General features: G+C 62.7%; 1 protein-coding gene across 1 annotated transcript in view; it reads left to right on the forward strand.

The window, feature by feature from the left end:
- FHOD1 (formin homology 2 domain containing 1) overlaps positions 1 to 3868 on the forward strand; it is a 31123-nt gene extending 27255 nt beyond the window's left edge. The window contains exons 21-24 of the mRNA XM_054170147.1: positions 875 to 1067; positions 2232 to 2385; positions 2469 to 2645; positions 3457 to 3868. Coding sequence (XP_054026122.1) covers positions 875 to 1067; positions 2232 to 2385; positions 2469 to 2645; positions 3457 to 3539 — 607 coding nt within the window. The 3' untranslated portion in view covers positions 3540 to 3868. The remainder of the gene's footprint in view (positions 1 to 874; positions 1068 to 2231; positions 2386 to 2468; positions 2646 to 3456) is intronic.
- Positions 3869 to 13465: the final 9597 nt, after the last annotated feature.

Here is a 13465-nt window from a genome sequence, read left to right on the forward strand (position 1 = left end):
GAGGTGGCTGTGAGCAACCTGCTGTGGGGTGAGGTGTCCCTGCCCATGGCAGGGGGCTGGAGCTGGCTGAGCCTTGAGCTCCCTTCCAGCCCTGGCAGTTCTATGATCAGCAAGGGTAGCTTCAGCTGGTGGTGCATGAGCCCAGCCTGGCTCCCACCAGCAAGGAAGTGCAAGGGGTGCCCACCCCTGTCACAGCCAGGAGCTGCTGGACTGGCACAGCTCAGCCCCTCTGGTGGCTCTGCTTTCCCCAGCAAGGGACATCTCTGGGTGGTGGGGATGCAGTGCTGTGTGGTTGCTCCTCTTTGCCCTCTCTGGATCATCAATAGTGTGGGCAGCAGGAGCAGGGCAGGGATTGTGCCCCTGGAATGGGCACTGCTGAGGCAACACTTTGAGTCCTGGGCTTGGTTTTGGGCTCCTCACTCCCAGAAGGACCCTGAGGAGCTGGAGCAGGGCCAGGGAAGGGCAACCAAGCTGGGGAAGGGTCTGGAGGAGAGGGCTGGGGAGGAGCAGCTGAGGGAGCTGGGGGGGTTTGGTGTGGAGCAGAGGAGGCTGAGGGGAGACCTCCTTGCTCTCTGCAGCTCCCTGAGAGGAGGCTGCAGCCAGGTAGGGGTTGGGCTCTGCTCCCATGGAACAAGGGACAGGATGAGAAGAAACGGCCTCAGGTTGCACCAGGGGAGGGTTCAGGTTGGACATCAGAAGAAACTTCTTCCCTGAAAGGGTTCTCCAGGCTGCCCAGGGCGGGTGGCTGAATGCCCATCCTGGAGGTGTTTCGAGGGCTCACAGCCGCGGTGCTGCGGGCTGGGCAGCGCCCGGCAGCCCTGGCAGAGGTCTCCCAGGGCCCTCTCCCCCCAGCCAAACGCCGCTCTGCTTGCAGGTTCCACTCCTTCCTGCTGTACCTGGGCTACCCTGCCAGCGTGGCCAGGGAGGTGAAGGTGACCTCCATCTGCAAGCTGCTGCGGGAGTTCGCCCTGGAGTACCGCACCTGCCGGGAGCGCGTCCTGCAGCAGCAGCAGAAGAGAGCTGCCCACCGCCAGCGCAGCAAGACCCGCGGCCGCCTCATCACCGAGGTAGGGCACTGCCCGCCCCCCCCCCCCGCCCCCAGACACCCCACTGACACCCCCCAACAGGGGCACAGAACCAGCCAGCCTGGGAAAGACCTCGGAGATCATCCGGTCCAACCTAGCACCCCGCACCACCCAACCATGGCACTGAGAGCCTCAGCCAGGCTCCTGCTGAACACCCCAGGGCTGGGGACTCCACCACCCCCCTGGGCTGCACATCCCCAGGGCCAATCTCTCTTTGTGGGAAGAATTTCCTCCTCACCTCCAGCCTAAACCTCCCCTGGCACAGCTTGAGACTGTGTCCTCTTGTTCTGGTGCTGCTTGCCTGGGAGAAGAGACCAACCCCCACCTGACTGCAGCCTCCCTGCAGGGAGTTGGAGAGAGCAATGAGGTCTCCCCTGAGCCTCCTCTTCTGCAGGCTAAGCAACCCCAGCTCCCTCAGCCTCTCCTCACAGGGCTGTGCCCCAGACCCCTCCCCAGCCTTGTGCCCCAGACCCCTCCCCAGCTTTGTGCCCCAGACCCCTCCCCTGGTCTGGTTGACTGCATAAGGCTGGGTGAGAGGTTGGACTTGATGAGCTCTGAGGTCCCTTCCAACCTGGTGGGCTCTATGATCTTTCTTGAATCAAGGGGCCCAGAACTGGACACAGGACTCCAGGTGTGGCCTAAGCAGTGCTGAGCACAGGGCAGGATGAGCTCCCTGCTCCTGCTGGCCACACTGCTCCTGACCCAGGCCAGGATGCCATGAGGGTGGCTGTGGAACATCTCTCCTGCAGAGAAAGGCTGAGAGCCCTGGGGAGGTGTGATCTGGAGAGGAGAAGGCTGAGAGGGGATCTGAGTGATGTCTGTCAAGATCTGAGGGGTGGGTGCCAGGATGAAGGTGCCAGGCTCCTTTGGGTGGTGCCCAGGGACAGGACAAGGACCAACAGGTCAGAGCTGGAGCCCCAGAGGTTCCACCTCAGCATGAGGAGAAACTTCTTTGGTGTGAGGCTGCCGGAGGCCTGGAGCAGGCTGCCCAGGGAGGTTGTGGAGTCTCCTGCTCTGGAGCCTCTCAAGACCCAGCTGGAGGTGTTGCTGTGTGCCCTGCCCTGGCTCACCCTGGCCTGGCTCACCCTGCCCTGGCACTGGTTGTCTCATGCTGTGCCTCCCTGCTGCCCTCTCCTCGCGCTGCAGACCGAGAAGTTCTCCGGGATCGCCGAGGCAGCTCCGGCTCCTGCCGTGGTGTCCAGCGGCCCCGAGGAGCAGATGGAAGCCGGCCACGAGAGCATGAAGCTGCTGCTCACCTCCCCCACAGAGGCTCCTGCCCGCCGCAGCCGAGCCAGCCGCGGTAGGAGCGGGGCGGCGGCGCCGCGGGCGCGCCGGGCTCGGCCGGGCGCCGCCGGTGCCAGCATCCTCCTTGTCCCCGTGCAGGGCCAGGACACAGCAGCCCCAGCCAGGGCTCCCCGGCCCAGGAGGACGTCCCCAGCTCCCCAGACGATGCCTCGGACGAGATCATGGACAGGCTGGTGAAGTCAGTCACCCACAACCCCGACCCCCGGCCCTGCGCCAGCAGGGAGCGCAGGAGGTCCCGCGGCAACAGGAAGTCCTGTGAGTGCCACCCCTCTGTCCCCAAGCCCTGTCCCCATGCCCTGCCACCCCTCTGTCCCCATCCCCTGTCCCCATGCCCTGCCACCCCTCTGTCCCCATCCTCCTCTGTCCCCATCCCCTGTCCCCATGCCCTGCCACCCCTCTGTCCCCATCCTCCTCTGTCCCCATCCTCCTCTGTCCCCATCCTCCTCTGTCCCCACTCCCTGTCCCCATCCCCTGCCACCCCTCTGTCCCCATCCTCCTCTGTCCCCATCCTCCTCTGTCCCCATCCTCCTCTGTCCCCATCCCCTGTCCCCATCCCCTGTCCCCATGCCCTGCCACCCCTCTGTCCCCATCCTCCTCTGTCCCCATGCCCTGTCCCCATGCCCTGCCACATCTCTGTCCCCCTGCCCTCATCTTTGTGTTCCTGCCCCCATGCTCTGCCCAGTCCCTCTACTCTGTCCCAAGTGGCCCTGTCCCCATGCCCTGTCCCACCTCTGTGGCCCTGTCCCTCCATACTGTGCTGTGGCCCTGCCCAGATGCTCTTTCCTGTCTCTGTTCCTGTGCCATATCCCATCTGTGTCCCTGTTCCTGTGTCCCCTGTCCCCATGCTTCTCCCACCCCTCTGTTTTGTCCCCGTGTCCCCCCTTGCCCACTGCCCATCCCTGACCTCCTGTGCTGCAGCCACCAGGCCACAGCAGGAGGTGCCCCGAGTCCAGACTGTGCCACTGCACCCCTGCATGCCATGGCCACCACCTCTGGGCAGTGCCTGGGCACCCTGGCAAGCAGCCCTTGCTGGTGCTGCCAGTGCCACCCTCTCCTCTCCCTGCAGTGAGAAGGACACTGAAGAGTGGCCTCAGCGATGAGCTGGTGCAGGCGCTGGGGCTGGGCCGGGCGCCTGGCATGGAGGTTTGAGGGGGCCCCGGGGGCCTCATGCTGCTCCCCACCACCAGCAGCAGCCCAACCAGGGCAGGACGTGGTGGCAGCTTCTGCTGCTCCAGGACTGGCACACTCTGCACCCTTGGCCTCCTCTTGCTTTTCCTTGCTGGCCTCCAGCTCCTGGAGGTGTGGGCAGCAGGATGGAAGAGATGCCCCAGAGCTGCTCCATGGTGGCTGGGATGGAGGATGTGTGTGGCTGTGGAGGCTCAGGGTTCATCTTCTCAACAGTATTAGAGGGGGTCAAGGGGCTGGACCCAGACCCTCTCTGGGAGCTGGGTCTGGCCTGTGGCAATAAAATGATCTGACATGCTGCTAGTGTCCCTTGTCCCTTGTGCCAGGCCACCCTGCTGCAGGGATGGGGTGCTGGAGGGTCTTGATGCCATGAACCTGAGCAGGCAGTTCCAAGGGTGGTGACAGGAGGGAAGGGATGATGCTCCCAGGATCTCTGGGGAGCTGTCACCATGGTCCTGAGCAGCAGGGAAGGGATGATGCTCCCTGGATCTCTGGGGAGCTGTCACCATAGTCCTGAGCAGCAGGGAAGGGATGATGCTCCCTGGATCTCTGGGGAGCTGTCACCATGGTCCTGAGCAGCAGGGAAGGGATGATGCTCCCAGGATCTCTGGGGAGCTGTCACCGTGGTCCTGAGCAGCAGGGAAGGGATGATGCTCCCTGGATCTCTGGGGAGCTGTCACCATGGTCCTGAGCAGCAGGGTAGGGATGATGCTCCCAGGATCTCTGGGGAGCTGTCACCGTGGTCCTGAGCAGCAGGGAAGGGATGAAGGGATGATGCTCCCAGGATCTCTGGGGAGCTGTCACCATGGTCCTGAGCAGCAGGGAAGGGATGATGCTCCCTGGATCTCTGGCGAGCTGTCACCATGGTCCTGAGCAGCAGGGAAGGGATGATGCTCCCAGGATCTCTGGGGAGCTGTCACCATGGTCCTGAGCAGCAGGGAAGGGATGATGCTGCCTGGATCTCTGGGGAGCTGTCACCATGGTCCTGAGCAGCAGGGAAGGGATGATGCTGCCTGGATCTCTGGGGAGCTGTTACTGTGGTCCTGAGCAGCAGGGAAGGGATGATGCTCCTTGGATCTCTGGGGAGCTGTCACCATGGTCCTGAGCAGCAGGGAAGGGATGATGCTCCCAGGATCTCTGGGGAGCTGTCACCGTGGTCCTGAGCAGCAGGGAAGGGATGATGCTCCCTGCATCTCTGGGGAGCTGTCACCATGGTCCTGAGCAGCAGGGAAGGGATGAAGGGATGATGCTCCCTGGATCTCTGGGGAGCTGTCACCATGGTCCTGAGCAGCAGGGAAGGGATGATCCTCCCTGCATCTCTGGGGAGCTGTTACTGTGGTCCTGAGCAGCAGGGAAGGGATGATGCTCCCTGGATCTCTGGGGAGCTGTCACCATGGTCCTGAGCAGCAGGGAAGGGATGAAGGGATGATGCTCCCTGGATCTCTGGGGAGCTGTCACCATGGTCCTGAGCAGCAGGGTAGGGATGATGCTCCCAGGATCTCTGGGGAGCTGTCACCGTGGTCCTGAGCAGCAGGGTAGGGATGATGCTCCCAGGATCTCTGGGGAGCTGTCACCATGGTCCTGAGCAGGACCTGGGTGCTGCCAGAGATGTCCTGGCAAGCCTGCAGGGCTCCAAACTGCTGGCATGATGTGGTACTCAGCAGCATCCCTCTGCTCCTTCCCCAGCCTGGGGCAGGCTCGCAGCCCACAGCAGCCAAGCCCTGTGGCTCATGGGCACCACTGTCCCTCTGTGCTCTGCCACCCGAGGGGACCCTGCCAGGGGGAGCCATGACTGATGGCCAGGCTGAAGGCTGCACGCTCAAGGGCAGGAGCAGTGGCTCCAGCACAAGGCTGTGCACGGTGCAGGGAGATCAAAGTGTGTGTCCCACCCCAAACCTCGCCTCCCCCTTCCAAATATCTCCTGGGGGGACCCTGGCCGGGGTCCAAGGCAAGTTGTTCCTCTCCCAAGGTGAGTCTGGGGCACAGCAGCCTCATTGTCCCTGGCCAAGCTGGAAGCCTCCAAAGCCTCCTGTGCTTGGCAGCTGGGCTGCTGCACGGGGTAAGCTCTGCCAGGGCAGCATCTGCTTGTGCCCATGAGTCCAGGCAGCAAGGTGCCACCTCCTGATGCAGCACTGCTCATGTGGTGCCAGGCTGGGTACTGGCTGTGATGCTCCTCCTGAGGGCTAGATGGCACCCAGAGCCTGGATGGGCATGGGCATGGGCAGTGCACAGGTCTGGCTCACTACCAGCTCCCTGATCAACTCCCTGAGGTTTTCACAGCATGGTTTGAGGCTGGGAAGGACCTCAAAGCTCACCTAGTTCCACCCCCCCCTGCCATGGGACCAGCTTGTTCAGGGCCCCATCCAGCCTGGCCTTGAATGCTTCCAGGCTTGGAGCCTCCACAGCTTCTCTGGGCAGCCTGGTCCAGTGCCTCCCCACCCTCCTGGGCAAGAATTTCCACCTCCTGCCTCATCTAAATCCAGCTTCTGCCAGTCTGAAGCCTTTGCCCCTTGCCCTGTCGCTCCATGCCACTCCATGGTGGGCTGGGTGCCATTTCTGAGCATCCCCCCGTGCCAGCTGCAGCGCTTTGGGCACCATCACCCATGGCAGAGGCATTTGGGGTTGGGGTCACATCATCCATCAGGGGCAGCTCCACCTCAGTGCTGCCCCAGCACTGCCTGCAGCCCTGGATCCTGCTCTGCAGGTCTCTGAGGCTTCCAAGGAATGAAGGACCCCACTGGGCAGAGCAGCTGCTTCTTGCCACTTAACCTCTGCCCGGGGCTGCCCCCCTGCCACGAGGCTGCTGGCCTCAGAGGAGCCTGGCAGTGCCAGCCTGCTGCACCTTGCTGCATGCCTGAGAGGATCCCAGGTTGGCTTTTGGGGGCAGAGGGATCATAGACTGGCCAGGGTTGGAAGGGACCTCAAGGCTCACCCAGCCCCAGCTCCCCAGCCATGGGCAGGGACACCTCACACCAGATGCCACACCAAGAGCTGCAGACGTCTGAGAGGTGCCCCAAGATGTGGTCTGGCTCTCCTCCCCTCTGAGTGCTTGACTTGGGGTCCCAAAGGTGGGCTAAGAGGGCCACCCCAGGTGGCACTGATCCAGTCAGCTGCACAACAGGAAGGAGAAAGGGGCAGAGAAGCATCCTCCTGCCCCCCTGCCCCTGGCACCCGAAGTGACATCCCCAGGACTGCCACTCCCAAGGGCTCCTGGGCTGGGGGAGGCTGGAGGGGAAGCTGAGGCAGGGTGCCAGGAGTGCCCCTGCCCACCCCAAGCAGTTTGGGGGCCGTGTCCTCAGCGAAGGCCTCTGCCCAGCCTGTTTGTTCTATCTCCAGCTGGGTCTGGGCAGCCTTGGGGCTATCTCCAGGGCTCCCTGGCTGCAGCTGCCCTTGAGCAGTGCTTGGAGCATTTGGCTTGGCTGCTGTACAAGGGCCTGTGCCAAAGCAGTGCCAGGCAGGCACATCCCACCCCCCAACCCCACACCCCACACACCCCACCCCGAGGGGTGCTGGAGGCTCCTCTGGGTTGGTGGGCAGCCAGGGGAGGTTGGGGGGGGTGGACCTGGATGGGATGCAGCAGCTGTGGAGCTGCAGAGCTGCAGCCCCAGGAGGATCATAGAATCCCAGAGCTGTCAGGGTTGGAAGGGAGCTCAAGGCTCAGCCAGCTTCAACCCCCTGCCATGGGCAGGGACACCTCACCCCACAGCAGGTTGCTCACAGCCACCTCCAGCCTGGCTGCAAACACCTCCAGGGCTGAGCAGGAGGCTTCCACCACCTCCCTGGGCAGCCTGGGCCAGGCTCTCACCACCCTCCTGGCCAACAACTTCCTCCTCACAGCCAATCTCCAGCTCCCCACTTCTCCTTTTGCTCCATCCCCCCCAGTCCTGTCCCTCCCTCACCCCCTCCAAAGTCCCTCCCCAGCTTTCCTGCAGCCCCCTGCAGCTCCTGGAAGGCCACCAGAAGGTCTCCCTGGAGCCTTCTCCTCTGCAGCCTGCACAACCCCAACTCTCTCAGGCTGTGCTCAGAGCAGAGCAGCTCCAGCCCTCTGCTCCCCCTCCTGGCCCTGCTCTGGACACCTTCCAGCCCCTCCAGAGCCTTCCTGGCACAGAGGCTGCAGAGCTGGGCACAGAGCTGCAGCTGTGGGCTCAGCAGAGTGGAGCAGAGAGGCAGAATCCTTTCCCTGCCCTGCTGGCCACACTTCTGCTGCTGCAGCCCAGGGTGTGTGGGTGGGATGCTGTGGGTGGGATGAGGTGGGTGGGATGAGGTGGCAGTGCCAGGGCAGCCCTCAGCAGAAGACCCACACAATCAACCAGGCTGGAAAAGACCTCAGAGCTTATCAAGTCCAACCTAACACCCAGTACCCAACACCTCCTGACCACCAACCCATGGCTCCCTGTGCCACATCCCATCTTCTTTTGAACACCTCCAGGGACTTGGCACTTCCAGCCCTGCCTGCACCTGGGCTCAGTCCCTGCCCTGGCTCCTGCCCGCGGTGCCACCAGCCGCGTCCCGCTGCCACCAGGGGGCACGGTGGGCACACGCACGGCGAGGCCACCCGCGACGGCGCCTCCTGTCCCTCCGCCTTCGCTTTGCTCCTTCTCCCCTTCCTTGCACCCCCGAGAGGCTGCACACACACACCCCCCAAGCTGTCCTGCTGCTGCCGTGTCCCTGGTGGGATGCCAGCCGCGTCCTTGGTGCCGGCCGTGGGGGACAGGCTGCCAGCTCCCTGCCCCCGTGGCCACCCCTCCGGCGCCGGTCCCGGCCCCTCGCCAGGCAGGGAGAGCAGCGGGGACGAGCTCGGCTCCGCTTGCTGTCACATCCAGGGTCTTCTGCAGCAGCCTGCAGCGGAGATCCCCTCCCAGCCCCTCATGCTGTCTGCTCCATCTCACTCTCCGGCCTTGCCCCACAGCTCCCTCCCGGCTGAGGGTCCTCTTCGACGCCACTCTCTGGCGTCGGCTCCAGCCCCGTGCCGCACAGACACGTCCCCAAGCTCGGGGTGGGAGGAACTGTTCAGGGTCCTGGGCTGCTTCTGGTTGCCACCAAGCCCCTCTGGCCCGCCCAAGAAGCCCCATCCTCACCGGGGAGAGCACAGCCTCACTTTTGTTGTCAGGTTGGAGGCACCCAAGGCACTTCTTGCAAGCCCCAGTGTGCCCTGGCCACCTTCCACCAGCAGCACGATCATGTCCCCCCATCCCTCCAACTCCTCCTGCTGCCTTAGCTTGGGTTTCCTCCCTCTACCTCCCAGCCACAGCCCTCTTGAGTAACCTGGTGCAGGCAACATGCTCCACTCTGCCTTCCCCAGCAGGACAGAGGCGTGGGATGGGAACCAGGTCACAGCTGCTGTGACCTACTGCCCTCTTCCCTGGGGGCAGAGGCAGCAGGATGTCACTTGGAGTGTGATCCAGCTGGATTCCTCTGGGATCTGTCTCATGGCCAAGAGGAAGCCACCTTTTCTCTGTCCCCATGACCCTCATATCGAGGTAGATGTCCTGTGATGAGCTCAGGAGAGCCAGGAAATGGGAGGGTGATGCTGGGCTGGCCAAACAAGCCTGGCACAGGTGCCATGCATGCCCTGGGAGATGAGGGATGCAGAGTGCCAGGCACTTGTGGAGCACTCTGGAGTGTCACCAACTCTTCCCAGCCACACCAAAGGACTCCCTGCACCTCCACACCAAGCTGTATGGAGAGCTGTGGTGCAGAAAGCCTGGTGGGTGAGCGGGCACAGTGCCACAGGGTCCTCAGCAGGCTGGGGAAGCTGAGCTAGGGAGCAGCTTGCCAGCAAGTGAAGTGTCTCCTGAAGCCATGAATGCAGCTGGAAGTGGAGCTGTGTTGGGTAAACTCCTGGAAGTCCTGCATGGCCCCCGAGGAGGACAAGCTGGGGGCAGGGATGTGCCCGAGCCAAGGGGAGCTGCAACAAGCCAGACCCAGGGCCAGCGCTCAGCTGCATGCTGCCAGCAGTGGTTTCCTGGGGAGGAGTGGCCCAGGAGCAAAGAGGTCCTTCCAGAAGCTGGAGAGAAGTTTGGGTTGTGCCCACCAAGGGGCCAAGGTAGGTGGAAGCTCCTCATAGGTGGGGGATTGAGGCTGGGACTCAAGCTGAGGCCACCAACGTGAGATCACATGCAGGGGATGGTGATGGCACATCAGGACAGCCCCCTGGCCCCAAAGTCCTTGGTCATGGCCTGAGGTAAGATGGAAACAAGGCATAGACAGCCCTGAGGGGAGAAGGGGCAGAAGATTCCAGCACAAGGAGCTGAAGAGGTTCCTTGGGTGGCTGCTCCTCAGGTTGGCCACACTATGGCAGTGCCTTTGGTGGGCCTGGTTTCCATGCCCTGGGCTTAGGGGAGAAGGGTGATGAAGGCATTAGAGTGTAGGACAGACCTCCTGGAGCTGAGCTTGGCTTAGCTGACTCACAGCCACCCAAAGATCTGCCTTCCCTGGAGGAAAAAAACCAAACCACAAGAACAGAGAGGTGTCTCTCTGGCAGCAGAGTCCAGCCAGAACCAGCAGAATGCTGCAGGTTCAGTGGCAGGGCACAAATGCTGAGCAATTAATCCCTGTCCTCTGCCAGGACGCTCTGGGGCCAAGGGAGAGTTCATTCAGTGCCCTCTGTCACCCCTGACCTGCCTCCAGCCCCCAGACACCAGCAGGCTCCAGCATCCCACACCTCCACTCTGTCCCACACCTTCACCATGAAGAAGGATGCATCCCCCCACCCCAAGGACTCTTTGAGGAGACAGTGTGGGAAAGAAGGAGCTCCAGCTGCTTTAGTTAGTGAGGAACCTCTCCAGCAACCCCTTGGTGGGAGGTAGCCAGCCTGCAAGTAACATCCAAGAACATCCCAGCCCCAGGGACCCCTCTCCTGAGACAGCTGCTCCCAGGGAAGGGCTTCACACCCCGTGGGCCTGGGTGAGGAAGCAGACACCTGGCCCACACCTCCATCCCTGCCAAAGTGTCCTGTTGGGTGCTCAGCTGGGTGCTGTTTCCCAAGGAGATAATAAAGCCTTGGAAGAAGGCCCTTGCTGGTTTGGAAGAGATCAAGGAGCTGCGGGATGAATCACATCCCTCGTGGGCTTGGAGCCCCTGCAACTGGCTCATGGCCCTTCAGAGGGGAGGAGAACACCCCAAGCAAAGCCCAGTGTCACCAGCCCTCTGCAGAGGAGATTAGGGAGTGGAACAATTAGCTCAAAACCTGTTAGTCATGGGAGGCTCCACCGAGCTGGAGCAACAGCCTAGGGCAAGGAGAGCACTGGGAAGAGGCTGTCTGTGTGTCTGTGTGTGTGTGTGTCCCCGGGGGGACCTGCAGGAGCTGCCCCGAGCAGGGTGTGGGAGGTGGAACCAGCCCCACTTCCCCTGACAGGAGGTGAGCTGTCATTAGCAGAACGGGGCAGGGAAGAGCTCAAGTAGGTCAAAAGGTAATGGAGCTATCAGCCAGCGTTTCCTAACAGCCTGGCAGGGCTGGGAGGCACCCTTGGGTGTTGAGCAACGGGAGGATGAATGAGGCCAGGAGCTGTCTTCAACAGGGTGGCCACCAAGGTCACCCTAAAAGCACAGGCTCTGGGCTTTGAGGGGAGACTGAGCAACAGCCAAAGATGGCAAAGGGGATCCAGCTCCCCAGGCCCCCACCAGGCCCCTGCAGGAAAGAACCCATGGCAAGTCCTGACTGTGGGCAGCAGAGCACACCATGGCAGTCTGCAGCCCATCTTGGTGTGTCCCACCAGGAGAGCATCCTCCAAGCATCAGTGAGGAGCTCTGGAAGGGAGGGATGGATGGAGGGAGGGATGGATGGGTGGAGGGAGGGATGGATGGATGGATGGATGGATGGATGGGTGGATGGATGGGTGGATGGGTGGGTGGATGGGTGGAGGGAGGGAGGGATGGAGGGAGGGATGGAGGGAGGGATGGGTGGAGGGAGGGATGGATGGATGGAGGGAGGGAGGGAGGGATGGAGGGAGGGAGGGAGGGAGGGATGGATGGATGGATGGAGGGAGGGAGGGATGGGTGGGCATCCAACCCATCTCTCAAGGAGATCACAGAATGGTTTGGGTTGGAAGGGACCTCCAAAGGGCACCCAGTCCAAGCCCCCTGCAGTCAGCAGGGACATCCTCCACTGGATCAGGTTTCTCAGAGCCTCCTCCAGCCTCACCTTGAATGTCTCCTGGGCTGTGGCCTCAACCACCTCCCTGGGCGACCTGCTGCAGTGTTCCAGCAGCCTCCTGGTGCAGAACCTGCACGAATCCATGCTGCAGCTTGGGAATGGCCACCTCAGCAGCAGCAGCAACAGGGACCCTGTGCCTTGGTTGACTCCCAGAAAGATTGTGGAGTCTTGTGCCCTGGGACAGGACAAGGGGCAGTGGATGGAAACTGCAGCCCAGGAGCTTCCACCTCAGCAGGAGGAAGAACTTCTTGGCTGGGAGGCTGCCAGAGGCCTGGAGCAGGCTGCCCAGAGAGGTTGTGGAGTCTCCTGCTCTGGAGCCTCCCCAGCCCTGCCTGGATGTGTTCCTGTGCCCCTGGGCTGGGTGCTGTGCTCCTGCTCTGGCAGGGGGCTGGCACTGGCAGCTCTCCAGAGGTCCCTGTGAGCCTGTGTCTCTGTTGCACCACAGCTCTGTCCTCCCTCCCCCCCAGCAGAGTGAGGGATAGCCTCGGAAAACATTCTCCAGCAGGAATGTTCAAGCCCTGGAGAAGTGAGGAGCTGAGGATGTTCAACAGGTTCCTCTTCAGAGCCCAAGTCCCCTGAGGCTCTGCTTTGTGGCTACCTCCAAGGCTTCTCCCTGCGTTCGGGAGCTGGGTGCCCCGAGCGGATTCCTGCAGGGAGCCTCCGCCAAGGCTGTTGGGAACATCCCTTCTCCTCCTCCACCTGGCTGGCATTCCCAGCATTCTCCTGCCAGGAAGAGCAGGGCTCTGAGCCCAGCCAGCTCCCAGCAAAACCACCCCGGCCAGTTTGACACTCGGCTGAAGAACTGCCTGCGTTGCCAGGGCGTTGTTTCCCAAGCAGGATGACCCTGGGCATCACCGCTGCTGCTGCCAAGGCTGGTGGAGGGCTGGCAAGGCTGGAATGGGGTGGCACTGGCATGGCAGAGGGTGCCAAGGCCCAGGGAGAGCCACGAGGAGGATCACCACACCCAGAGCCCCGGTGAAATATTAAAGTGGGCACTCACCGGCGCGGGGCAGCGGTGCCAATCACCCGCGTCATAAACCCGGGCACGAGAGGACTTTGTCCTCCCCTGGCCAGGGCTGGCACGGGCCTGGCACTCAGCATTGAGCAGCAGGGCTTCCCTCGAGCTGTGTAAGTGCCAAGCTGGGCAAGGGGAGCTTCCAGCACACCTGGCTGTGTCACGGCCCCAGGGCAACGCCGGCGAGTTGGGTGGCAACGGTGCTGCCCATGCCAGGTGGCAACACACAGGCAGGGGGCAGGCTCGGGGGCAGCAGCTCTGTGTCAGGGACAGGAGTCACAGCTCCCCTGCTGGCTCTGGGCACGGGGAGGAACCTGAGCACTGCTGACCACAGTGCCAGGACCCAGGTGGCATGCTGCCCAGTGCTGCCCCAGGAGATGAGTGGGTCCTGAAGGCTTGGGGGGGGGGCGGACATCATCCTGCAAGGGGTGGCACCGATGGAGGGGTGGCACCAAGGGGGCTGAGCCTTGTGCCCCCCCTGTTCTGTGGGGCATGGATGCTGGTGGCACTTGGTTCAGGCTCTGAGAGAGGTCAGGGGATTTGCCCTCCCATCAAGCATGGCTGAAAGCACTGCCGGGAAGTTCTGCTCAAGCCCTTGGGCACTGAGCCAGGCTGGGGTGGGACCAACCAAGCCAAGCTGAGCTGTGCCAAGCCATGCCATGCTGAGCTGAGCTGAACTAAGCTATGTCAGGTTGAACCAAACTGAGCTGTGCCTACCTA

The sequence above is a fragment of the Dryobates pubescens genome, chromosome 19 (genome assembly GCF_014839835.1).
Source record: "Dryobates pubescens isolate bDryPub1 chromosome 19, bDryPub1.pri, whole genome shotgun sequence".
Lineage (NCBI taxonomy): Eukaryota > Metazoa > Chordata > Aves > Piciformes > Picidae > Dryobates > Dryobates pubescens.